This window comes from Sardina pilchardus, chromosome 19 (genome assembly GCF_963854185.1).
Source record: "Sardina pilchardus chromosome 19, fSarPil1.1, whole genome shotgun sequence".
NCBI classification, from domain to species: domain Eukaryota; kingdom Metazoa; phylum Chordata; class Actinopteri; order Clupeiformes; family Clupeidae; genus Sardina; species Sardina pilchardus.
The window spans coordinates 10,712,554-10,740,394 of record NC_085012.1 but is presented as its reverse complement, the minus strand read 5'-3'; the positions used below and the strand labels follow the sequence as shown (position 1 = coordinate 10,740,394).

At 41.7% G+C, this 27,841-nt stretch overlaps 1 protein-coding gene across 1 annotated transcript; it reads left to right on the top strand.

Annotated features, from left to right (window-relative positions):
- si:ch73-206p6.1 (phospholipid scramblase 1) lies at positions 1-27,618 on the top strand. Its single transcript, XM_062521721.1, has 7 exons — positions 1-85; positions 502-587; positions 733-775; positions 1,660-1,880; positions 2,455-2,616; positions 25,730-25,888; positions 26,365-27,618. The coding sequence occupies exons 2-7, from the start codon at positions 519-521 to the stop codon at positions 26,395-26,397; spliced, it is 687 nt and encodes a 228-aa protein (XP_062377705.1). The 5' UTR covers positions 1-85; positions 502-518; the 3' UTR covers positions 26,398-27,618.
- The last annotated feature ends 223 nt before the right edge of the window (positions 27,619-27,841 follow it).

The window sequence follows — 27,841 nt, the reverse complement described above, 5'->3', positions numbered from 1 at the left end:
GTGACGTTAACCAATGGCGCACATGGCTTATATGGTGCGAAGGCACTTGCCTCAATCCGTCAGGATTCATTCCAAGGAGGACCTGGTGAGATTTATCTTATTCATGACGATTTATCTCTTATTCATTGCCAAAATACTGGTCATTGTTATTACCAAAGATCATGTGTTATTCTTTCATGCAAATGTTTTACTAGTCTATGTTTTCTAAATGCATATTATGTTACTTATCGCGATAAAATCAGATAAGGCGGGTTCGTGTTTTGTTTATGTGCTGCTTGGGGAGCCTGCTATGTCTTATGTGGATACATAGTAATAACCTCGATGATCAAACGTTCTACGCCACAGACATAAGCAGTGATGTAGGATATCTTCGTTAGCCTATGGACTTATTTCATGCTCAGATAATTTTACAGGCTACCGAACCGAGACCCTTGCTTGTTTACCACTTGCTAGTTGTCATGAACTAGCCTACTATACTCACCAACCATTCATTTCATGCAGGGAATCTCAGAGACAAAATGAATATGTACATGGTGCCTAACCCTGGTATGCCAGGCTGTCCGCCAGGGTTGGAATACCTGACACAGGTAATGCACTTTGCAATTATTTTATTACAAAGTTATTTGTATTATTTCGGGTGCAGATATTAAGACAGTAGGCTATGTGTCTCCTTTGCTGTTGAGGCCTAGTATGTGTAACAATGTTTTTGCCATTGATGTACTCTACAATTAGGTCGACCAATTGCTGATCAAGCAGAAGGTTGAGCTCATTGAAGGTATGTGAAGATATTAATCCTATTAATGTATAGCATAGATGTGTAGTGGGAAGGATACAGTAATGATATAAACTGTTGCTGGTCAGGTGGGTCTCTGTGCCAGTGTTTCTTTCTGAGGGTCACCAATATTACAATATTATAGTTGAAATTCAGTAGTACTAGATATAGGCTTATAATTCACAGTGTTTCCATAATGTTCCTCCAAAAGTGGATGCTCAGTTTTTGCCAACTGCAATCACTATCTGCACTTCTTGCAATGATGAGTTTCAAGATACATGAGCTTACCAGTGACAGAAAACTATGCAGCCTGCTTTTGCTACAGGAGCACCAGTTAACTAGTTATGCATTGGAAAATAATCATTCAGATTATTAAGTCAGCCATTGACATTAATGCCCTTGGTGTTGACACAGCCTACTGTAGCTCTGAGAGAAGATGTTTTCTGTTGATGTTTTATCAAAGGCAATCTCATTTCAATTCAATTTCATCAAAATTGAAAATATTTTTTTGCCGGTTTGAGAGACGGGGGTTGCAAGACTTGGCCATCTGGAATAGTAATTGTGTAGCAGTTGTGCAAACAAATGCTTACTTAGTGTTTTGCACTTACACTATTGAGAGTTCCTATTACGCCTAGGTCACTAAGTGAAGTGTACTGTGTGTTTGTTAACCACAACATATGCATTGAAGTTCCTTACCGAAATTCAATTACTTCTTTAATCTTACATTACCTTCCTCTGAACCTTTAACTTAATTTTCTAGATTCTTATAACATTTCATACATTGAGATGTAGTGACCAAACATACTTATCTAGGCATAAATGTGTGCAATAACTTGTAGAAATCAAAATACATGAATTGATATGTGCAATTTCTCATTTATCTGCAGCTCTTGTTGGTTTTGAAAGCAATAACAAGTATGAGATTCGGAACTCCATGGGTCAGAATGTTTTCTACGCAGTGGAGGAAAATGATTGTCTAAGTCGCCAATGTTGTGGTCCTATGCGCTCATTCACAATCCGAGTTGTGGACAACTACGGCCAGGAGATCATCACAGTCTCCAGACCTCTGAAGTGTATGTCTTGCTTCTTCCCCTGTTGTCTGCAGGAGGTGAGATATTGTGCCACCAGGGTACATACAGTATGGAAGTAGCACTAGTTTCTATTGATTATAAGCTGTGTCTTCAGGTAACTCTGTCATTGAGGCAGAACAATGATATGACAGTACTGTATGTCTGTGACTGTAATAAGGCTTGTATAAGTATAAGTATATCCTTTTTTGATCCCGTGAGGGAAATTCGTTCTCTGCATTTAACCCAATTTTAACCGAATCAGTGAACACACACAGCACACAGTGAACACACAGTGAGGTGAATCACACACTAAACCAGAGCAGTGAGCTGCCTGCCCAACCAACGGCGATCGGGGAGCAGTGAGGGGTTAGGTGTCTTACTCAAGGGCACTTCAGCCATGGACTGGCCGGGGATCGAACTGGCAACCCTCCGGCCACCGGTTCGATCCCCAACCAGTCCACGGCTGAAGTGCCCTAGCAGGAATTCTAGTGTCCAATTGAGTTGTAGCCATGGAGCCATTGAGCAATTTGTAAGAGTTGATTGTTTTTTTTTTATTATTTGAATTTGTGTGAATAGATGTAACCTAAATTATTTTCTCATTGAATGTCTTAGCTTGAGATTCAAGCTCCACCAGGAAATACTGTAGGCTATGTGATCCAGCAGTGGCATCCGTTTATCCCCAAGTTCACCATTGAGGACGAAAACCATCAGCCTGTTCTGAAACTTCAGGGGCCTTTTTGTGGATGGAGCTGCTTGCCTGATGTGGATTTTGAGGTGAGTTTTCAAATCCCACCCACCCACTACTGGAAATGCTGTTTGCTTAACAATGAATGTGATCATATGATGCAGTAGCCTAGGTGTTAGGCAAGGAGCTAGCAGCTTATACCTAAAGCACTACCAGCCTATGCTAGCTCACAATCTGACAAGATAAGGGTCATGACTAAATGTGCCTCTCTGTATTGGTAGCCTAGATGTTAATACAAAAGGATCAATTAGCTGATTAAACAGATATGACCACCTTTGTCCAGTTAATATTAGCAGGTAGAAACTGCTGTACAAATAACCTTTTCTGCAGAGATCTGCTTCTCTGGCAGTAATATTCAGAGCAACAGTTTTCAACTACAGTTTTATTTTGATTGCCTTAGTGCCACAGCTGACAGTGACTCAGGAGTTACAAGCAAATTTGCTGAATTGTTTTCTCAGTCTCTAATTGTTTGAGTCTCTAGTCACAATAATAATCACAAGTCTTTTCAGTTGATCTGTCACCTGCCAAATCAGCAATTTGAAATTCCTTCTTAATTTGTAGGAACATTAGTAGTTTGTCATATTAAGTAAACCAGATAAGCCTAACCTATACAGCAGGACTGTAAACTGGAAATAAATAAATGAATAAATACTTGTGAGGCTGTGCCATTTGTTTGGTCCAATATCCATTTGGACAGCTTGGTAATAGACAACCCAATCTGTTCTCTTGAGCGCCACTTGTGCCATTGAAGCACTGGAGCCTGAACTACTTTAAATACTTTAATTTGATAGAATCTGTGTGATACGGATGAGCTACTCGCCCCTGTGACAATTAACTTCAGTTTCCTTGTCTCGATTGCCCGTTACAATTGCATTATGTTGGGGTTTGCAGTTGACGATTACTACGACTACTAGGGAACGTTTTTGTCTCTAGTAAAATTCTGGACTCAACAAGATGGGGAAATAGGGCCCACACTTAAGACAGAGGGGGGGAAAACCCGCACAATCTGTATGCACATTTCCCTTTAAAGGTAAACTATGCAACGTTTTTCAGTTCATCAATTCGTTCCGTACTGTTATATGATTAAATCAGGCATTACCGGTCGAACAATGTTTTCTTCGGCCGCCCTAGTGGTCTGTAGCGGTAGTACCACGCTTGCAACTTCAGGAGCCCTCGGGCACGCACCCATGCTCTACTCCAGGAAGTGTCATGTAAAGTCTCATGAAAAGGCACGGCAGACTGACCGATTGAGGAGTTTTGTAAAATATACACGCTAAAGCTGTAGGGGAAGCTCTGCAGAGAAATATGCAAGCATAAAACGAGCGAAAAACAAAAAAGTGAAAGCGAAACCGGCGATGAAATCGCCAATCCTGCATAGTTTCCCTTTAGAGTCCTGTGTGAGATTGCTCACAAAAAACTGTCACATAAAGTTAGTATAGCACAACTGGTGGTCAATAAGAATGGCTGGTTAAATAGTAGCCCTTTAAGACCCCGTTTATATGACAACGCTGGTCGTTTTTGTCTTCCCCGCTTTCACACCTTTAACGATACCGGTCAAAACGCCAAGGTGAAAACGCCAAGTTGCCCCTGAAGAAGCACGCCAGTGGGTGTTCCCGACCGTAGATATGCAAATGCCCTTCCTCGTCAATGAGCGTGCTCAAAATCTAAACAGCAATGTAAGCAGGGCTGCCAAATCTCACGCTTTGAGCGTGACAACACGCCATATTTGACATTAATCACGCTTATTTTCCCCTTTCAGTATATATTATTACAGTGGGTACGGGTTGAGAATGCACCTTCTCCCGCGGGACTCCCGAAGAGATCCCGCAGGCCGTCAAGCCGATTTTTTGGCAATGTAGGCAATGTACCCAAACAACCACCAGGTGGCAGAAAGTTTCATCCCGCATTTCAAAATGATGAAGACCGCATATCCGTCAATAGTCGACTCCTTAATCTCATTTAATCATTACAATGAAGGTGATGACTGGCGAAATTATTCAAACGACGTTTCAATGAACCATTGTTGAAATGAATGAAAGTGGTTATAGAAAATCGCCTACAGCCTAACGCCGACACAGCTGATTCTTTGATTGATTCTAAGCTGTTTTGATGTAGGGGATGGGTAAACTGGCGCGCTACAAACATGTTACCAATCAAATGTAATATTAGTAGGACTAGCCTACTTAGACACTTTAGTCATAGGCAATGTTGCCATGTTAATTTGGGCTAGAAGTGCTTGGTTGTGGTGGCGCTCCTGTCCGCTGCTTCTCCCGAATTGTGTGGCAAATTTGTCAGCAATCAGCTTAAATGTCAAATCATATTTATTTCTCTTTGTCGCCATGGTATTGGGGGAAACGCGGAGAAACGAGACGGTCAGTCCTCGTATTTTTTCTTCGCGTTTCGTTATAAGAAATATATAGCCTAGGTAGCCTAATAGTTAGTCTTCTTCCGTATTGAACAGACGCCCTTTGTTCCGTATTTTAAGGAACTACTCAATGCACACACAATACAATGAAAAACACACAAAGAAATCGCTAAACATATAGCCTACAACCAAATGACACTTTAATGCAGCGTTTCTCAAACTATGGGCCGCGAAACGTGGAGACTGCTGCTGGTCCGCGAGACATGGAGTGAAATTAGGTCCGGTGATCTGATAATTTGCTGCGCAATTGACCAAGCAACCGCGGACCGACAGAAAAAGAAAGCAAACGTTGCTGCTATCGGGAGGAAATGCTTGCTAATTTGATGTGTTTAAACATAGAGCCATACAATTAGGTGTGTCTGTTATTATGATAATTTTCGAGCATAACTGCTTGTCCATAGCTCAGTGACAGGTGTTAATAGCCTTGCCATAAGCACTGCTGTGGAATGCAGGTGCTTCTTTTATTATGCGGTTAGAGCATAAGCGCTTACTCTATAACTCAGGGACAGGTGCAAAACCACCAACTGGGATGGATCGAAGGGCAAGCAAGCACTGCCACACAACGTGAAGGCCTTTGTGTTGTCAACACTTAACAGAAAGTTTCCTTCGATGGGGAGAAGTGGCCGCAAGGACTGCATCGATAAGATAAACGAATACAGTAATGTTTTACAACCCAGCTGGTATCCGCTGTTCATTCCGACATATCCCCACTCGGCGGTAGGCCTAGGCCTATTTAACTTTTTTTTTTTCAAACAACGTGCCATTGCGACATGAGGTCATTAATAGGCTATTAACCCTCTAAGCGCCACAGGCGGATATAGTCGACAAGACGCGGTACTGAATAAAACGGCCGATTTTGTCAAATAGGGTGTCATATTTCGTTCAAACTCCCTGCCACTAGTTGGCAGACATGTCATACTACATCCCCGAATCAAAATTACGTCATGCTTCCATATAAAGTATTCGAGCTAGAGCACGTTGTATCAGTGCAAAATATTAGCGAAGCAAGTGTGCCAGTGGCCATTTTAGCAGAGCAATATAGTGAACGTCAGAGAGTATTTCCATTATACTATCGTGTAATGGCATCAAAAAAGTTTACCAGGAATGAAGTGTTGGGTCTTCTGTTCGCTGATCCTGATTCTGAAGGGGAATATCTGCCTTCAGAAGATGAAGGAGACTCGTTCAGTGACCATGCTTCAGATGCGCTGCCTAGCAGTAGCGTGGCTGAACAACGTGAGAGTGTAGTCCCACACCAAGCACAAACTTTGGATCCTATACCCAACATAAATGGTCCTTTGCCCTGTGTCAGTAGTGGGAACAATGTTTCACGGGGTCGGGGTGTTCATCGGGGAGTTAGCAGGCGTGTTAGTTGTGTGGAGAATGAAGCTGGAAGTAGCGTCGGAACACAATCTTTTTACCGCGCTAGCCATGTTCCTCTGTCTTCCGACCGTACGTCTCCCCGTAATCGCGGTGACGGTAATGTGGTGGAGGAGGCTTTGTCTACTACCACTGGGTATGTAAGACGAGGTCGAAGTGTTGGTAGGAGAGCTAGGGGGCTACGTGGAAGCAGGGAGAGTCGTCATGAGAATAGGCAGAGCCGTGCTGGTGCTCTCCACTCCACAGGCGCGCGTGGCAGGTGTGCGAGTCGCAGCAGGGGCAGAGGCGGCGGCGCACGGGGCAGAGGGGCTAATAAGCATAGCCTATCTAGTCAAGATGATGGGAATGCTGGCTTTGAGTACTTGACTAACGAGGAGGAGTATCAAAGCTGGATCAAGCCGTTTGATCAGCCAATTGGATATCTGGGTGAAAGAGAATTATCCAATGCAAATTCGCCCCTAGATTTTCTGTCACTCTTTCTCCGTGATGATTTCTGGAATGTGCTTGTAAACGAGACAAATCGCTATGCCCATCAGTTTTTAGCCTCCAATCCACTCAAGCCACACTCTAGATTTCATCAGTGGTCTGACGTGACTGTCAGTGAAATGAAAGCTTTCTTTTCTCTGCATTTGAGTATGGGTCTGGTGGAGAAATCAGAGCTAGAGGATTATTGGGCTGAATATAGGCCAACAGCAACTCCTGGATTTGGCATGGTGATGTCCAGGAATAGATTTGAAATGATTTTGTCTTTTCTTCATTTTGCCAACAATGAGGAGTATGTTGACAGGGGCCAGGCAGGCTATGACAGATTATTCAAAATTCGGCCAATCATCAATTTGATCATCCCCAGGTTTGCAGCAGTGTATGGTCCATCTAAGCAGTTGTCACTGGATGAAATGACCATTGCATTCAAAGGGAAGTCAACTCTAAAAATGTACAACCCCAACAAACCAGACAAATATGGCTACAAAGTGTTTGTTCTGAGTGAAGCCAAGTCAGGCTATGTGCTGCAGTGGTCCATGTACACTGGAGGGAGCAGGCCAGATGCTGAATTCGGTGCCACGCACCTTATTGTCCGTGAGCTCATGGCCCCGTACACAGGGAAAGGTCATGAGGTGTACATGGACAGCTATTACACCTCACCAGCCATAGCAGATGAGCTGGCAAGCAAGGATTCAGGGTTGTGTGGGACTGTCAGCAGTAAGAGGAAGGGGATGCCAAAGGGCCTCACTCGAGAACAGCTGCCCTTGAGGAAAGGAGATGACCCAGTATTCATGCGGAAGGGGAAAATGTTAGCCTGTGCATGGCATGATACAAAGCGCCTCACAATGCTGTCTACACTACACAAAAACACATGTGTCAGAAAACGCATTAGGACCAAACACACAGAGAGTGGTTATAGGGACATAAATAGGCCTGCGTGTGTTGATGATTATAACACATTCATGGGGGGTGTCGACACAGCAGACCAGAGAATGAAGACCTACCTCTTTCCCCATAGGTCAAGGAAATGGTATTTCAGAATTTTCAATGCCATTCTTAGTGTAAGCATGGTGAACGCACACATCATTTACTGCCGCTGCACTGCTACTCCTCACAAGTCCCTAAAAGTCTTTGTGCAGGATGTAATCACTGCTTTACTGGAAGGCTACTCCAGGAAAGAGAGCAACAAAGGCCGAAAGTCGTCCTCATTGGGAGACATGCCACAGAGACTCACTGAGCGCCACTTTCTCTGCAAGGCTGACAATAATCCAGATTGTGTTGTTTGTTCTGATCGGACACGCCCTAAAGGCCGCCGTCAGACAACATACAGGTGTAGGCAGTGTGGGGTGGGTCTCTGTGTTGTGCCCTGCTATGAGAAGTACCACACCGTGAAACATTACAAGAAGTGTCACCTAGATGAATAGGCATTCATTATCTCTACTTCAAAAGGCCTGCTAAATTCACATTTTCATCATCGTCACTTCCATCATCTTGCCATTTATTAGTAATGATTTACTATTTCCCCCGACCATTTAGTATGGTACAAAGTGTTCATGTCCTTGTGATGTGTATGTCTGTCAACTAAAAAAAAAAAAAAAAAAAAACTCAACAACAAAAATATTTTATGAAAATTAAAAAATCCAAGATGGCCGCCACCATATGACATCATAATATGCTAATTAGATGAGTAAATTTAATCCCTACATAAACTTTGGGCTATCCTCAATATTTCTCTAATTTACAGAAAGCCTCTATCTCTTTTCACTTTTAAGCTATAGCCTTTTGAAATTAAGATGTCAAAATCGAACGTTTTAGGAAAAAACCTCTGGCGCCTAAAGGGTTAATGTCATAACTATTAGGCTATCATTAGGCTTACTATGCATGGCTGTAAGCAGCTAGGCCACTGAGATCTGGACCTCATCGGTTTTGTGAAAGCCGATTGGAAATACATAAGTTTAGAGCGAACGTTTCAACTATGTTTGCCATGGTAGACAAAAACACTCAAATAAAACAATAGCCTAAAAAATAACTGCATGCATAATGGACACGGCTCTATATCCTAAATAATTTTCGAGGTTCGCCATTTGGTAATATGACCTATCCTTACTGACAATAATTTAGATTGAGCACAACTAAAGTTGCACGAAGGCAAAATACAGTCCTAAAAACCTATTCTATATAGCCTGGCCAATATTGTAGATGTGCAAAAGCAGCATTTGCGTGCGTGCTTGCCGGTGAGGTGTAGCCTACAAAAATGAGCATAACATCTGATTATTAAAGTATGGCTATAGGATATAGGCTAGAGAAGAGTTGGTTTAAAATTCAAGTGTAGTAAAAAAGTTTGTGCACATCCCCGGTCAAGGTGCAGAACAAGAGTAGGCTAAATCATACAAAAATGGAAAAAGGTTCGCACACTTGAAATCCTTCTTTTTTGATTTGATTTTATTTTCGTGTGGTCTTCTTCAGATTAAAATTCAAGTACGTGCGCTATTTAACCCCTCGAGACCGACTGCAGTCTGCTGACACAGCCAGACGACTCTCCCAACCCATTCATTCGTTTTGGCCGATATAACCCATTCATTCGTTTTGTGCGTATATAGATTCCTGCATGCTGCATTACCGTGACCCTTAGCCTACCTTGTGGATGATTTTTTCTCATTGGAATACAGAAGGGCAGAATGCCTTTTATCTAACAAACGCAAAAGCTGAGATTGTTGGAAGGACTAGGCTACTCAACAAACTTGTTTTTCGTTTCTGGGAGATCTCGTTATCGTTTTGGATTGTCGGATTTTTATACTTATTGTTTGGACTTATGGACAATGAACTTTGAGGGGTGGCTGTTAGTGCTTTACAAAGCTTTGTGTTAATAAGTGTCGGTCCTCCTATCCTTCAGCTCACTGCGCGATGCAGTTGCGCATAGTGGCCACGAAGTCATTAACTGTTTACGACACAATACATGATATTTGTGTTTTTCGTTTCTTAGATTTAATGCATGTTTCACATGTAAACAGGCCTTCAGTCCGTTAACTTAAGGCCTTCTTTTGCATGGGGTTGCTCGCATCCGCCCGTAACCTAGACTATTATGTGCGTGGCTGCATAGCCTACTCTTGATTATAATAAGAGGCAAATTGTTACAGGACAACTTAAACTGACTTCCCCACACTGTAAAAAACAACCTATAGAATTTACCCAATTTATCGAAGGTGAGGATTTGCATCTGCTTTGGTTGGGTAATGTCAATCTATTATTTTGAGTAAAGACTACCTACATTCAACAGTTATGAAATACTTAAATAAATTAGGTACAGTTTACCCAAGATTTTTTCAATAAAGTTACTCAAAATAATAGTGTTGTATTAACTCTAGATTGTTAGGCATTATTAACCTACTTAATAATTACTAGTAATAGTTCGCTAAAATGAATAGGCTAATTAATTATGAGCCTACCTATTCAGGGAATGTTAAGTTTTCAGACACAGCAGACTGTATTGAGAAAGTTAACTTGTTTAATCAATCAAATGACAGAGAATATACAAAAAGGATCATACAAAATATTCACAATATATTCAAAGAGTTTGCTCAAACAAAAAGTATACTCATACAACTCTGCTTTGTGCTTTATGTGTCTGTGTGCACCTGATCACTTCACAACTGGTTTTCTGAAACATAAGGCTAAATAACAAAACATTCAAAAGAATGTACACAGTTCAGTGCTTCTGCTGTGTGTGTATCCAACAGACGTGTCCAACACCTGCAATGGACAGGACAGAGACAGGCAATGATTGTTATGTTTGCATGATTCACAACAGAATGTGTACATTGGTTATGTTAAACTGACGATAGAAAGTTAGCTAGTTAGCAACCTAATGAAGCTACCATCGAATATTAGCTTCCAGTGAAGTTTGTCATCAAAATTGGGAAATTGAGAGTGAATTAAGTTGTTGGCATACACTGGACAGTTAAGTAAACACAATTCCTTCAAATCCTTGTGCTCAGAAACAAGCAGAACTACATTTGAATGTTAAACGAATATATAAAGTGTAACTGCTAGCGAGTTCGCCCATTGACTTTCAATGTGTGATGTTAGCATGCTAGCTTTCACCCACAGAGGGGGCGAATTTCTGAACCTTCTAAACGAACGACCGTCCAAACTTTCTGGTTCAAGCATGCATGTGTGGGTACCCACACATGCACGTTACCCCGACTACACATTCCCTTTGATACAGCAAAGCAACGTGACAAACAGGAATCAGAGCTTACCTTGAATTCAGCAGCTCCACCATAAGCAGACAATCAAATGAGCACACGTCCCTCTAACCGTCAAGTAGTAATAGAGCAAGAGTCTTTGGGTATATTTTATGATCGTTTTTAAGGTAGAATTTGTTGCTGTTAAAAGAGGTAATGTGGGTAGGATTTACCCTTTATTATATATTTCAGTTGCTGATCAATATACGTAAGTACATTTTAACCCATTCGTAGGGATTATAATTACCACCATCCCTTAGGTAGAATGTGTTACTGCTAAAAAATAGGTAATGTAGGTAGAATTTACCCTTTATTATAGATTTCAGTTGCTGATCAATATACGTAAGTAGGCTAAATTTTAACCCATTCGTAGGGATTATAATTACAACCCTCTAAAATCCTTTTTTACAGTGCAATGCTTCCCCGCAGCACATTACATTTTAATATAGGCTAATATAGGATGAACAAAGTCTATGCTATATTAAATCCAGTAGCCTAATAATTCTATGTGCCACGTCCGATTTCGCAAGTGATGTAGTAGGCTACGTTTAAACATCGACAAACGTCTGTGAGACTACCCATTTCATGAAGAGCAATTGTCTTGTGCGATCATTCCCCCTCCCCCACACTAACCAGTTCACTAGACATTATAGCCTAGGCATTGAGGACGATTGCCTCCCTCCCCCCTCTCTCTCGACAGACACCCGACAGGGCTCGGGATCATGACATCAAAACTTCGCGGGCACAGCCACATTGGCAGCTTCACTCCTTAGTTTACTATGGATTACTATGGATTTACTCCCGCCTTTTAGTGTGTTCCTGTTACTTAGTTTTTGCCTTCTTGGTAGTATGTTGCTGTGTAGTGGGGTGTAACAGTGCAACCCACGATCGCAAGAGGAAAAGAATAAATCGCTACTATATTTCTGCTTCTTGTCTTGTGCATCTGAATGAATGGATATTACGTTCAGTGCGCTACCAAATGGCGGCGACATTCCTAGAATGCAAGGCGTGTGCCCGAGCCCTATTATGTAAATGTAAAAATGTGTGTGTGTGTGTGTGTGTGTGTGTGTGTGTGTGTGTGTGTGTGTGTGTGTGTGTGTGTGTGTGTGTGTGTGTGTGTGTGTGTGTGTGTGTGCGTGCGCTGAACCACGAATTCACATATTAACTTTTCTTTTCAGCAGACATCGCAATCATAAAAAAATCGCAAAACTTTTTAATAAAATAATGCCCCTTGTCTTAATGGGTTCCGGAGGTGCGTAGAGTAAGTTTTGAACCCCGGTCGCTGACGTATGATTAAGATGCTTCAACCAGTTACGCCACAGTTCAAGTGTCAATCTCTTCGCACTTAGCCAAGAAATATAAAGGATTCAGTCAGTCATGTTCATTTACTCGCGGCATGCATTTGAAACGCCGATCAAAAGTTCTGACATGTTAAACTGACGTTAGTCATTAGGCTAATTCACCACATGATAAAATGCTGTTATATTGACGCACAGTAGCCCACGGTAGTCTATGTCTATCTCTGAATCAACATGAACATGCATAACGAGATCCATATATTCTAAGTTGCTAGAAACTTCTTTTGCGGAGCTAGGCCTACTAGTCGATGGTTACAATGAATCACCCTCACTGCCCTATCGCATATCTGACCATCCATTGTTACAATGTTACAAAATGCGTGATCTTCTCCATGCATGTAGCCTACGGTTATAAGTAAAGTGACATGATAGGCATGTAGGCATATTAAAGATATGTCTGTAAAATACATTTTATTTTCAGTTGTCAAAAGTGGTGGGGACAAAATCTGTGATAAAGTGCTGGGTAAGCTACCCAGCGTCGCCGGTTAAAATGAACATGCCTCCGTTTTAAAATAGCCTATAGGCCTACACATTTCTAAGTATTCCTAGCATAAATGTAGTCTAAATGTCCATCTTGTCAATCTCTTTCGTCTTCGCCTTGACAATAATAGCCTATTCACGGAAATGCGGTCTTGTAACCGTAATGAATTAATGAATTAATCTAAGGTTGCCTATATCGAGTCTTTCAGGTTGAATTGAAGGCTTCTAAAACCATTTTCATTAATTTCAACAATGGTTTATTGAAACGTCGTTTGATTATAATTTCGCCAGTCATCACCTTCATTTTAATGATTAAATGAGACGGATTAAATGAGACGGATATGCGGAGCATTTCTCTCCCTCTCCATTGACCAAAACGTTGCTCTGGCATCTCTGCTGGACTGACTGAGTTATAGGCTACGTCGAGTGAGAGAGCCAGCTGTGAGGTACGCTGTAAAACATTCGAAAACTCTGAAACTGCAATCTGACATGCCGAGCGTGATGTCTCTTTTCTCCGCTTGTCACCAGCGCGGTGTCTTCGGGTTTTTCCGTGTTTTCCGGTATGAGCCGAACCTTCATTTTAATAAGGCGGTCTTATGTTGCCCCCTTGCGGTTGCAGTTTTAATTAAAGTCCCGATGCTTCGGGAGTCCCGATGTGCGGGAAAGAAAGGAGCATTCTCAACCCGTACCATCTGTATTTTCAGGATAATAAACTTTGGTCCTTGTCTTGCCTTGCCGTAGTTCGAGCAACACTGATTGACTGACTGCAATAACCAACCACGGAAGGCAAAACGCAATATAAACCAATCAGAAGCAACGTAAGGCGGGTCTTGGCGTTGAGCGCTGAGTTCCACATTTAAAAAGTTCTCCTACTTGCTAGATTTTGTTCACTGATTATTCGCTGTTTCTCCTTGAGTTTCCAAGTGAACATGTAGCCTACTGTTGTAAGGCTGCTATAAGTCTATCATTGTCCTATATTTGTTGCAGAGCTGTGTAACATTTATTTGCCTCTCTTCTTGGTCAGTTAGCCTAACACTTGAAAATTTAAAGTGACTCTAATCAGAGCTGCCAAGTGTCACGCTTTGAGAGTGACAGTCAAAAAATGTTTCGCCTGGCAGCCCTGATGTAAGATATGTCAAGCACATTCTACATCGTGGATGTTTGCACAATCATTGAGAGCTAATGCACAGTATTGCTTTTCAGTTTCTGTCTTGTAATGTTATTGTATATGGCCCCCTAGAATAATATCGAATGTCTATCAGAACTGCCCGCCGCCAAACACCTGAAGCAACCCTGTATTTCGCATGCACGGTTAATATAGGCGACGGACATTCGCCCACATTATTTACTGAAATGTAAAGGAGGCCAGCATGCCAGTAGCTATTGTGGTATCAGACACTACAAATGATTCAGGGTAGGCTATTTTATTTACTTGGGCTACGCAAAGCACAGGGCAGTCTGTGGGGCAGTGTATTTCGAGGCATTTGTGAGATGTTTCGTTTGGATTATTAAGTTTCATGTCGTTGAAAGTGTCGGGATTCCCACCAGCTGTTTGTGAGAGAATTCGTTGAACATGCTCTGTCTGTGCTGAATTAAATTGAGTTATTTGCATCGCGGCCACAAGTAGACTATAGGCTTTTGCTGTGTGCGTATTAGACTTAACTCCTGAACAAAGTGTGCGCGTAGGCTCTGCATTAAGTTGATTACGGCTATGTGTTCATTAACTCTTCTAGCAGGGGAAGGTGGTGGATTTAAAAGTAGCCTAGAGACTATTTTGGCGCAGGTTATTGTTAATGTGTTGTCGCTGGTCGTCGAAATCGATTTGTTCCACCATTGTCAACAAATGCAGCAGTGCAGCAGCACACACACGGCTCCGTGATCCAGCATTGTAATTGTTGTTCTGCCAAGGGTTTAGTCAGGTGAGGTCAAGCGCGGGGGCTGGACTAGAGGTTCGAGGTGAGGCTATGTCGTCATAAAAACCCCAGATGTGCATTTTACACGGAAAAACGAAAACGGGGTTTTCAAAAACCTCCACCCTAGAAGATGTTTTCAAAAAACATAATTTTCAGCCTCCAAAACGGCGTCGTCGTGTAAACGAAAGGCCTAACTGATGAAAAAAAACACAGTTTTTGAAAAAAAACGTTGTCGTGTAAACAGGCCTTAAGTGTTTAAGTGCTCTCTCATGCAAATTTAGACTGACAGACACCATCCTTGTTTACCACCCCCTGCCAGCAGAAATAAATGAATCTTTGACATTTCAAAAGCTACATGCTTTCACAATTATTAATATTCCAAAACAGATGTGCCCGTTGGCACTTAAAACCTCTCTCGTGAATTCCATGGGTCTTCCTCCAAGTGTAAAGGAGTGATACTTCTCTGCAAATGTGTCCTTGCTGAGGCCTTTTGTCCCATGCCTTTTGTCTCTACTGTACATCATAGATCTAAAGCAGTGTTGATTCAATTTTATTTATTTTATTTATAGAGCGCCAAAACATTACACATGTCTCATGGCGCTTTACAGAGTGTTAAACCTTCAAAGAGAGCCTATGAGCAACAGGGGCAAGGAAAAACTCCCTAGAATGATGTTGCCACCGTGGTGTTTTCCCCCCTAGTTTCACTCCAATGCGCAGCTTCCATTGCAGAGTTTCCAATGCATTATTTCTCTATATAAATATGTAAACAGTCTAACTTATCTTAAAGCGCAGCGTGCAGGTTGGATTCCCCTATACAGCATAGTGTATACTAATGACCAAACAACTAGAATATCAGAACCGGAGAAATATATAACAACGATATTTGTAGATAACGTTGTAATCAAGGGGGCAGCGAACGTTCTGAGAGTGTAGACAGTATGGCGGCCGCCATGCTAACGAGAAGACCGTGGCTAGCTGGCCATTCCATTGAATCCTATGGGGCGTAAGCGCCACTTTGACATCAAATTACGTTAGAGCTGAAGCGTTTTATGCCTTTATATGAACATTTTCTATTGTCGGGGTACATACTACATTGTGAAATTGACATAATAATCTCGTAACTGTCTTATCGGCTGAGTAATTAACGTTTTTCCGAAGTCAATGCTAAAGTGTTAAAGGCGCATGCGTCCAGCGAGAGTAAAGCGTCGCCATAGGTCAGACTCGGTCAGACTACGTGCCTACGTCACATGTACGACAACTGAGCCTGCGCAGGAGACCTATGACGGAATAAGAAGACCTAAAAAAACCGTTGAAATTTGCTTCCTCGGTCTCTGCTGCCGTCTACGTGATAGCTCTGTCCATATCTTTTACTGTCTATGGTTGTAATCAAATAACTTCCGCATAATAGCCCTGACCGGACGTGACGACTCCCGAGGGAGTCCGGAAGTTCGAATTCAAATAGCTATGGATGTGTACGATGAAACCTATGGATGAAACCGACATCAATGAGCAGATCTATGATGGCCCACAGGCCTATAATTATGAACCTCCACGGCGAGATCGAGGCGAGGGGGAGATTAGGGGGCAGGTCAGGGGAAGGATCAATGGGCAAAGGAGAGAAGTAGAAGTGTGGTGTCATGAAAACAACTGGCGAATCGGGCAAGTGACTTGGTGAGTTAGCCTACAGTAGCATGGTGGCTACGGTGGCTGCCGCAGCTTCATCTACGGCGAGTACCTTGTGTTATAAAAATAAATCTGCTTTGGCAAACATATGTTCGACCTTGTTTTTCATTAAACATCCCTGTTTGAATTTAAGCCAGCAATGTTGTGTTGTCATATTCTACAACCTAAGATTTTAACGCTGAAACACGTTAAGCGGGATAGCGCGATCTTAATTGACTATAACGTTAATGATGCCATAACGGCATGAATAAATAAGCTATAACAGTGACGTGCGGTCAGGGTAGGCAGGGTAGGCAGTGCCTACCCTGAGTAAATTTCATTTTAAAAAGAAGGACGACACGTATTTTTAAAAAATATTATTAAAAGCTCACACTGAAGTCACAAACAATACAATTAGAATGCAATTTCAATTCTAAAAAGTAAATTTACGTCTTATTTAAGGTCAAAAACTCAAACGTGAAGGCTTACGCAAACAGCGATTCACAACACTGAACTACGCAGCAAAGCAAACATGCCTGGCTACCGTGGGAACGCCCAAGCAAGCAGTCCCAAAGCTTGCTTTGATTCCAAAGGCCAGGGTAGGCTTGTAAGGTCTCTGCCTATCCTCACCATTCATTTCAATGCTGCGAATTTCGGAGGTTGCGCATGCGTATTACATGATTCATGCGAAAGTTTATGGGGAGAATAAGCATGCTTATTCCCGCCAAGCGCTGCCTTTAGAACGCAGATAAGCCAATGGCAGTCCGGCTTCAACGGGACTCGGGACATCAGCAGCTCGAACAACTCCAGATAGGAAACAGCAGGGAGGAGGCATACAATTACAAATGAATGGTGGATTTATGTAGTTTAGCTAATTAAAAACCCAGACGGATAACCATGGTCAACCAAGTACACCGAGAGGCTAGAAAACGAGGTTATATTTCATCAACAGTAGCCTACAAGATGTCTCACGTTTGCAGCAGGTCTACTAAAGAAGCCAACAACGCACCAGGTATTCACTAGCCTATCCAGCATGTCACGGGCAGAAAAAAAAGTTTGGGTCTCAGTTAAAACGATTTCCCCCCTCTTAATCCCCCATAAATACCAGTAGGTCTAGTGAGGGAAATTAGCTTAGGCTATTTGTTATTAAAAATATGATGAGGACCCCAACGAATTTTCTTCCTTATTTCCTTCTCAAACTACGTTGAAACTGCATCTTTAACAGCCCAATTTTAAAAATTTCCCCCAGACCCCCGTAGGGTAAAAAAAAAAAAAAAAAAAATGTTTTTTAAAAATGCACACCTAGTGACGCCTCTGAATCTGTAAAATGACTAAGTAGGAGGAGTATTACCATGAAAATATAGTAATATTTGCGAGTGTATGGATGGAATTTACACATGTGAATGGCCACTGCCTACCCTGCCACAGACCTCACCGCACGCCACTGAGCTATAATAACAGTCTATCAGTCATATCACACAATGTGTGTAAAAATCCGGTAGGCTACGCGGTTTGGCCTGCGAGTGGGCAGATTAGTAATAGAGGCAAGACTTTCTCCGGTGGCTGATAAACGGTTTGTTGACTAGGTGCTCGTGTGGACACTGTGAGGCTATGGCGTCGGCGGTGGACAGCATCTGTTGTCGCGAGGTAGATGCGTACTGGGCACTAGTAGATGGTTTAGTCCCGGCCACGGACATTACCTGCCTGACGCTCCATCCCGGCTTTGATGCCTGTTGCCTCAACCCCTTTTCACTTCAAGTTGCATACCTCAATTTCAGACAGGAGCACGGCCCACTCCAAGCCAACAGACCAGAGTATGTACACAATACTAATTTCTAACACTACTATTATATTATTACACATTTAATATATTATGGTTGTCTGTTTCTACACAAACCATATACATTTTGGCAAAACAATGCATTGATGCTGGGTTTAGCAGATTTTCACTCAGATGTGCATACTTGAGGCTGCATATGATGCTTATTGTGTTGAATAGAATAACATAAAATGTTGCGTTAAATACCTCTATCACTCTTGATCATATGGATTATGTTAACAGGATTATCAATATCAAGATTGAACCAGTCATTGTTCTATCTAGGCAATTCCGATACACAGCCTACAGGCAGGTGGTCCGATGGGCACATGGTTTTCTAGGCAGGGAGATAAGGAAGGCGATACCTGCTTGCGTTGTGGCGGAAATAAGGAGGCAGTTTCCAGAGGAAGGAGGAACGTACAGGGGCTTTCAATGGCCCCATATGGGGGGGAATCAATAAATATATATTTTGGCTTTTTAAAATGAACACAAAATCAAAGTGTCTTGGTGTACAAAATGTGTTTATCATTTCATTATAAATTAGCACTTAAATTAGGCAATAATAATTAGGACTTGAAACGTGAATGACGCTCAAGATGGTGGGCTACAGCCTCATCCTTGTCTATCTTGTGCTGTGTGGAAAGAGGGGCAGGTGCCGCTGAGGACAGGATGGCGCTGTCTTCTTTGAGGGCCTGTGGTGACCTCATGTATCCCTCTCTCAGTGAGACCATCAGGGCCGATGCATATTCTTGATGAGGGAAACAAACATTGAGATCGCATTCAGAGAACTAGTTATATCATTGAGTCACCTAATAAAATCTCTTCAGGAACTGAATGAAACTGCTCACCATATGATGGATTTTCTTTTATGGGTCGGACAACCCAGCCACCCTTACGAAAGCGGGGGTAACGTACTGCATAGCGTGCCTCACCATCGTTCGTCCTGGCTACGTCTCTGTCTGCATTGGCATTGAAGTGGAGGGCCGCTAACAGAAGTCTATAGAAAAAAGGTACACAAATATTAGGTACCACAACTGAACCAATGTTGAGTGATACACCAGCAATACAACACATTCCAGCATGAGGTTAGTGAGGTTAGTAAGGTTAGTAATGTTTCAAGAAGCAAAGTTTCTATTTCATGACTATTTCTACAATTTGACCTTTTCCAATGAGGTTTGAGCTGCTATGTTAGACTGCATTAGCTGGAGCCATATTCATCCATTCACCTCAACCAACATTTACCTGCTGTACATTCCAAGAAAAGAGAAGCCGGTGTGCTTTGGTGCAAAGTGCAGCATTAAAGAATGGAATGCCTCCAAGGAAAAGGTTTGGTGTTTCGGCAACAGCTGTCGAATGTCCTTCAGCAGGGCCTTTCTGGAAGCAACACTTTCCAACTTTATTGCAGCTGTTGATCCTGTGTAAAATAGTATATTTTAAATTCACTATTATTATTATTCCAAACACTGGAGGCACAAGGCATGATTGCATTTAGTTCACATTTTGTACTTTTCATCTTGATTTAGGCTGTTGAACAAATATATAACTCAGACGAGATGAGATTGGAAGAATGTATCATTCTTCCTGTATAAAAGGTCATATGTTGATCTCTAAAGCAATTAGTAGCATACTCAACAACTTTCACAAGCACAATGCAAATGTAACTGAGCCCAGTTGTACTCTATTGTACCTGGTTCAAGCCACTGCTTGTTTCTTCCCTCTCCTTCCAGAGGTGGGTGTGCACATTGCGGAAATGAAGGGTAGTGGTGTTCATGTATATCCTGAACATGATTCAGCATGCTCTGCCACTTGGCCTCCATCATATCAGGATCTCCATTTGCAGTGGAAGACGCAGTCCAGTATAAGTGGTTGATGATGGCGGGTCTCCATAGCTTCAGGTCCCCACAATCCTTCTCCTTGGCCACAGTATCCAGTGCTTTTTGTAGACCTGTTCCAGAGCAGAAACATGAAATATTGAACAAATATTGTGATAGAATCACAGAAAACATCCAAATTAAGCAAAACTACGGAACCAACATAATGTCACATACTTTTCCCAATATGCCAGATGTCGTAGAAATGGCTTGTTCCTTCTGGGCACAACTCCTCACGGACCCACTTAGCAACCTATAACATGCAACACATGAATGAGAATGAGAATAGTTAAGTGATTATGTGCAAGTAAAGATTGGCAGGGGTAAATGTGGCATGTTTTCCTTTTTTTACAGTAGTTATGATAGACCATCTCTACCTGGCGATTTCTGTCAGTTATTAGGACTGACACCTGCATGCCTTGGTCCTTCAGGAACTGCACACTGCGCTTCAGACCCTCGATTTCACACCAAGTGCTGCTTGGGACTTCTGAGCTCTGTAACCCAAAAAGCATATTGGTCATATCGGTAGCCTCTAAACCGCACACCTGATTTATGTGTCAAGGATATTAACCTACCTGGACAAGTTGAAGATCCAAAACCTTGTTTATTCGGTCTTCAATAAAGGAATACGTTCCATATTTGGCACAATGTCCAGGAGAGTCTGATCTATGAATGTCAAAGACATCTAGGTTAATGGAAATAAAAAATCACAGACACTTTATGTATCTGCTAATACTGTTTTGGCCTGTTTTCTGTATCAGCAATCATACTACCTGCAGTCTCCAGAAAGGATCAGTCCACCCCCAATCTCCTTCAGCTGTCTGATGATCCCTCTCTGCTCTTCCTGCCAGGCCTGCACGATGGTAGGAATTGTGTAGAGGCGCTGATGGCGGAAATAAGTGCTGGTACTGATGCACTGCAGCCCAAACAGCTTCAGCATTCTGATGGTCTGGGTGGCCATGCAGCCCGAAAAGTGAATGGCACCACTGAGCAGGAGATTGCAGGCTGGCATGTTTCGGTGAAGCATATTTTGATTCTGCCAGCAACGCTGATAGCCACATGCTGTGCAGGCCTAAACAATGTATATGGAACAGGAAATTAATTAAACTAGTAATACCAATAATACTCTAGATTTCTAGGATAAGGCTCCAGACAAACAGTTAAAAATCATTCTCTTACCTGCTTGATTTTTATGTAGGTCCCTTCCTGGTACTGTATTTGTCCCTTGGTTTCCCCACAACAGACCGAGCAAACAGTGAACAGACACATCAGTTGGCTTAGGCAAACAATGAACTTGTCAGCCACACTGGAAAAAGTAAAGGAAAACACTCATTAACGCTGACAGACACAATGTGTGGACACACGATCAAAATGAAATTAGGTATTCATTTGTTTTACTTGTGGTTATTGAGAGATTCTTGTACTGGCTCTTCTGGATTCTCCTCATCAGACTCACTACTCATGTCCTCGTCTGGGATCCATGACAGATCAGAATGGTCCATGACATCAGAGGATGACTCTTCCTCACTTTGGATAGGACTGGGCATTGGAGTTGATATTTGTTGCCCAAACCATTCAGTCTGAGTCCCCACACTAACCATTTCAGGCTTTACCTGAACAGCTAAGATGAAAAGAGATGCATGTTGATAGTTGCACAACATCACATAGGTAGCGGTCACAATGCATGCACAACCTAATACAGTCCAATATCAAAAGTGGGTCATTCCACCTCAATTCATGTTCAAAAATGTTTTTCTCTGGATGTATTAGGTATATCAAGCTAATATTTTCAATGGCTACTCTAACGTGGTAAAATTTTGAAGCAAATCTGAAATGGTCAAGCAGAAGGCATTTGTTGAATTGAGGTGGAATGATCTAAGTGTTCTTTCTACCATGTTATTGGTAAATGTTTATGGGTCATGTACAGCTAATGATAGATACAAGGCCCACTACCTGATGAGCATTGCAGAACTTTGGTGTTGCACTGTGACCCATGATGAAGCACTAATGGTCCAGGATCCTGAAGAGAGAGGTCCTCTGTATCTTCCAAATCTACAGTGCTAGGTGCATCTATCCCTTCACACTCTGTCACACTCGCTGCACACTCTGCCAAAAGCTGAAAACACAACAAAATCACACAAGAAGAAAAAAACCTAGTTACCAAATAGATCAGTGATAAAAAAAGAAAAGAAAAAGAAAATAGATTCAAAACCAAATTCAAAATATCTAATCAAACACATTACTAAGCCTAAACTCACGAATAAATGCCTTTGAAATAAATGCTTTCTGTACAGTCATTTCGACCCTCCCTGAAAATATAATCGAAATCCATTCATAACTTTTGAGTTATCTTGCGAACAGACAGACAAACAAACAATTCCTGCTTGGCGGACGTAATAATTATGCATGATTTGATTTATGGTGAGGAGATTCGTAATGACAGCCTAATACCTGTCAGCATGGTAGTGGCAAAATCTACGGAATCTCAGCATATCGATGAATAAATCTATTAGGACCTTGTAACTTACGTGAGAGCATATGGGGTCTGAATCGAAATGAGGGGGAAACGGGAGAGTTGGTCTAGCAGCTAGCTGCCTGCCAATAGCTAGCTTTGTGAAAACGGCTAGCTACATTGATGTCAGAAGGCAAGCAATTATGAAAACCTGTCCGAAAGCTCAGTCTCCCTCTTTCTGTGTCTCTCTCCCTCTCTCTATAGTACATACAGAGGCCCTGACGCTACCTTCCGTAAGCACATTAGTAAACCAGATGACAGAATGGTTTCAGACTAAACTTCAGCTAAATTTCTCCTGTCGTCAAACGCAACTTCAGCTAACGTTACTCCTGTCGTCAAATCATCAGTTACCAAATGTTTGCTAGCCTAATGCAATAGCCATGCTATAATATGTTTGTTACGAGCAGATATGGATTGGCCAATACGCTGGAATCACTGACATTATTATTAAAACATTACAAAATATCTAAAATTAAGAGTAAAAAGAATTAAAAGAAAGACTTACTCTGCTAACAGCTCGTTTGCGGTGCACCGAATTTCTGCTAGTGCTAGCACTTGGTCCTCCAGTCCCGCCCGCGCCAGATTCAGGTGGATACCCTGTTGTTGGTTGACTTGAATCAACGGAGTGAATCGAGGGAACAGCATCGACAATCAGCCTCACATGGTCATTCCTTCGAAATCCCATCCGACACTCCAACAAATCTCCAGGTCGATAATTCTCGGGAGTGAAATGAGCGCCACAAACGACCGAGTGTGTGCTGACTCATGCGGCAGTGAAGTCTCCCCTTTTCACCTGCACAAATCGCACCCAGGATCGAAAAGTCTTGCTTTTCCTGCTCGGGAAATGATGGACTCGATGCCCTGAATGGCAGGAATTAGTGCAACCACCACAAACACAGTAATTCACCATCTCAATATCTATTAAAAACTTTCTCTGTCGCTCACTCTGTCTCTCACAACTGCTGTCTAACTACCATCTACAGCCACAATGATAGAGCTGAGCGTGAGTTCTTATGTCCCTCGCCATACGTCATATGACGTATTCCTAGCGGGAACGGCGGTTAGACTAAAATGGCTATTTTCGTCAAAATTCCTGTCTTAGACTTTGTGTAACATCGTGATTTTTACATATGTGTTTTATAAGACCTCTTTAGACAAGAACATGTATTAATCTAGTTATTATTTCAACCTGCACGCTGCTCTAATGGATAGTTAGTGGTGTCCCTAGAAATTTAGTCAATGACAGTGAATATTTCCTTGTAGTGTCTGGAAGGATTAGCATGGCCATTACTGTCGGACTGGCCATTCCTGCAGCAGTGTCTCAGATCTTGAGTGTAAGATATGTAACTGGGAAGAATTATTTATCTATTAGTGAAGTCGCACAGGTTTAGACTGAAATGAAAATGTCTAGTTGCTGACTATATTCACTCTAGATTTGGAGACAGTTACAGTTGTGATGCTTAACAGACGCTTTTGTCCAAAGACATTCCTAAGAGATTGTAAGCATTGATATGTTACAGACCACACAGTTCTTAATGTGAGGCTCATGGACTCCCACGATATATGTGGTTTTTGTTAATGTAAACCTTCATATTCTGAACTTCTGGAGCATATAATCTCATGTCGTTTCTGTTTAGTCAAGACAAAGGCCTGCACCATATATTGAGTGGGGAACCCAGCCATACAAAACATTTGAACTATTTTAAGCTAAAAGACTGTGGTACAGTATATGTTTTTGTCAGTATACTATAGTCAAGTCACTTTATTTATGTAGCACGTTTAAAACAACAGGAGTTCACCCAAAATGCTTACGATATATTCTTTATACCGCATGTACACACACACACACACACACACACACACACACACACACACACTCACTCACTCACTCACTCACTCACACTCACACACTCACACACTCACACACACACACACACACACACACACACACACACACACACACTCTTTATATCTCTATTTGAAAATAATTGTGTTTTTTTAGTGTGGGGAAATAGAGTTAAATGGTTTCTAGTAAGTACACTATTGGAAAATAGAATGATGACACGAGGGCATCTAGACAGTGTTAGCTAGTATCCAGCAGATGGCGCCAGATGCTCACTTTAGATTTAACATGGGCGACCCATACTGGTCTGGGCACATGAGCTTAACATATGCAGTCGTGTACCACTAATTTTTGACACAGCTGAATTCCTATGCATATCAACCGTCAAGCATTGTTAACTGTCAACTGTGATCTCATTGTTTCAAAAGCTTTTATTTTATTTAGATTTTTTTTTTCAAATCTGTGTATAGTGCACAGATTTGAAAGTGTGTTAGCTTAGTAAGATTCACTAGAATAACTTCCATATATAACTGTACCGTATCCTTTCCTTATATGACCTTTGGACAGTCAGCATTTTCAGTTAAAGCCATCACGCAATGGAATGTCATTCCAGACAAAGACCTGTGGTTCCCTCAGTAACTTTTAATTTCAATGAAAACATTAATTAAAAAAAAAAAACACTCAACTCCGCAACCACTAATAAGCCCAAACGTTATGCTTTTCTTACTTTTATTCTCTTGTCTTTCAACATGGTGCTGTGTGTGTGTGTGTGTGTGTGTGTGTGTGTGTGAGTGTGTGAGTGAGTGAGTGAGTGAGTGAGTGAGTGAGTGTGTGTGTGTGTGTGTGTGTGTGTGTGTGTGTGTGTGTGTGTGCGTGCGTGCGTGCGTGCGTGCGTGCGTGCGTGCGTGCGTGCGTGCGTGCGTGCGTGCGTGCGTGCGTGCGTGCGTGTGTGCGTGTGTGCCTGCATTGTATTCATGTAGGATATGTGATTTGTCTTGTTTGTTAAATGTTGTCTGATGGATATTAACTGTGCCCTGCTTAGGGACTACAGATGTAAATTAGCCTGAGGCTAACTCTGGTACATTGCATCAATTGTCCCAATAAAATAAAATGAATAATTATTAATACATGTTTCTTCATCCCATGGCTTTATAGATTCTGACCATGGATGAGACCAAAATTGGGAAGATAAGTAAACAGTGGACAGGACTACTTCGAGAGGCGTTCACAGACTCAGACAACTTTGGGATCCAGTTTCCCTTGGACCTGGATGTCAGGATGAAGGCTGTCATGATAGGAGCCTGCTTCCTCATAGTAAGTCCTGAACCTGTGGAACTCCTTACACTTTCACACATTACAACATTTTAATCAATATTGTTGTCTAGCCTGGGTGTTCCCATGCTGCCTTGCGCACAATTTCATTTATGCTGCTAAGGCAGTCTGGAAACTACCGCCCTAATTTTTGCCTGAGATAGGGAGCAAGATGATGATGAGCTATGTACAGACGCATTTGATAGACATGCATGGCGCCCAATGAACGGATCTGGGCATTTTTTCAAATACGAGAAATGAATGTCTGGTTGCCAGACCACGTCTCATTTGAGAAGTGGTAGGCTCCAGCCAGGCTAATTATTGTCTCTAGTTCCATTCAAACAGTGTGACAGTGACAAAACACCAGTGCAGTTGTTTTATCTGCTCCATTCAGTCAAGCATCTTTCAATAAAATGTACTTTTCCCCTGCTGACAAGCCTACCCATCATTCATCATTGTGTCATCGTTCCTCTGTGCAGGACTTCATGTTTTTTGAAACCACCAATAACTAAGGCAAAATGACCATGGCGGCTCACACTTCTGTGGATGGTTTCCATGAAGAGTCAGACGCAGCACGACAGTGCCCTGAAGCTGAATCCGATGAGGTGAAAAACTGGGAGCGTCCGGAGAGAGGAGTTAGGGAAAAAAGGGAGAGTTTGGGAATGTAGTGCATAGCTTGTCTGTGTTAGAGAGCATTCTTTGGAAGGGAGCAGGAGGTGTTTCACCTTTGGATCAGCTCTTTGAAGCAAAAGTAGATTGCTAAGAGCCCTTCTTGTGTCTGTGCCATGTATACTGTGTGTGTCACTTCAGACGACATCAACATTTTTTGATGAAAGGAATGTTGCACATAACATATCTGAACATATCTGAGTTATGATACTGGGTACTTACAATAACATGACAAGAAGTTTTGCAAGAACATAATTGTGACCAAACAAGTCATCCTATTCTGCTCAACTTTAGCACATAGATGGGCTAAGTTACATGCCTTTAAGAGGAAGTCAGTCATTTAAATGCAGAGATTATATTCATAGGTTTTGATATTAATATTTCACGTTTTTGTCTTTTGACCTTTTTTTTTAAAAACATTTTTAACATGAATAATGTTTATTTATTTTAATTACTGTGTGTTCTAAATGTGTGTTATAGGTCAAGGTTTAGTTTTAGGATCTAGCTCTGAAACTACCAAGCTGTACAAATGGACTCTTAAGCCAGACTAGAATAACAACATCTGCCATTATTTTGTTACCATATTCCTTTCACACTTGAGTGTAATTCATAAACATTGGTTTTTTTAGTCATTTTAAAAATACAAATGTTGTTCACAATGAGATGTGTGATGTTTGCAAACAGTGTTAGCATGGTGAATTGTTTTGTGACCAAGGGATAAATGTAAGTGAATAAGCAATGCAAGAATTCATGTGACAATGGTAATATGCTTTATATATTATGGAACATCTGTTTATGACATTACATCCCTAATTACAGCATGTCAAAAATAAATGTCAGCCACTTTTTCTTGGTATTTTTTTTCACATGAACAAATTCACTTTCAGTTCACATATAACTGCAGCTCAAAGCAAACAAAACTCAAACTGAAATGTAGGATAACTATTTACATTATGACTCAGGTGAGCTTCTGTTGTCATGGAATTGACACTTGTGGATGTTATGAATGTAGCTCCAATGTGCACTGAATGTTTTGTTATTAAAATATATGTATATTTTCACTCTTTTTGTGTATCATGAGTTTCTCAAGATTGACAATGACACTGGACACTAAAATAAACAACTGCTTAACATACATGACCCAAAGCCATGGTTACTTTGTGCTGATAACCAATCACATGGCTGGATATTAACATGCTGAAATGTGATTAGGCCACTCACAGCCTATGACGCAATGGAAATCCATGGGAAATACACAATCATACACTGAGAAGATGGGAAATTACT

Coding starts and splice junctions, on each gene's coding strand:
- si:ch73-206p6.1 (XM_062521721.1), top strand. CDS start 519: ATGAATATGTACATGGTGCCTAACCCTGGTATGCCAGGCTGTCCGCCA. Junction 588..732: donor GGTTGGAATACCTGACACAG/GTAATGCACTTT, acceptor CTCTACAATTAG/GTCGACCAATTGCTGATCAA. Junction 1,881..2,454: donor TCCCCTGTTGTCTGCAGGAG/GTGAGATATTGT, acceptor TGAATGTCTTAG/CTTGAGATTCAAGCTCCACC.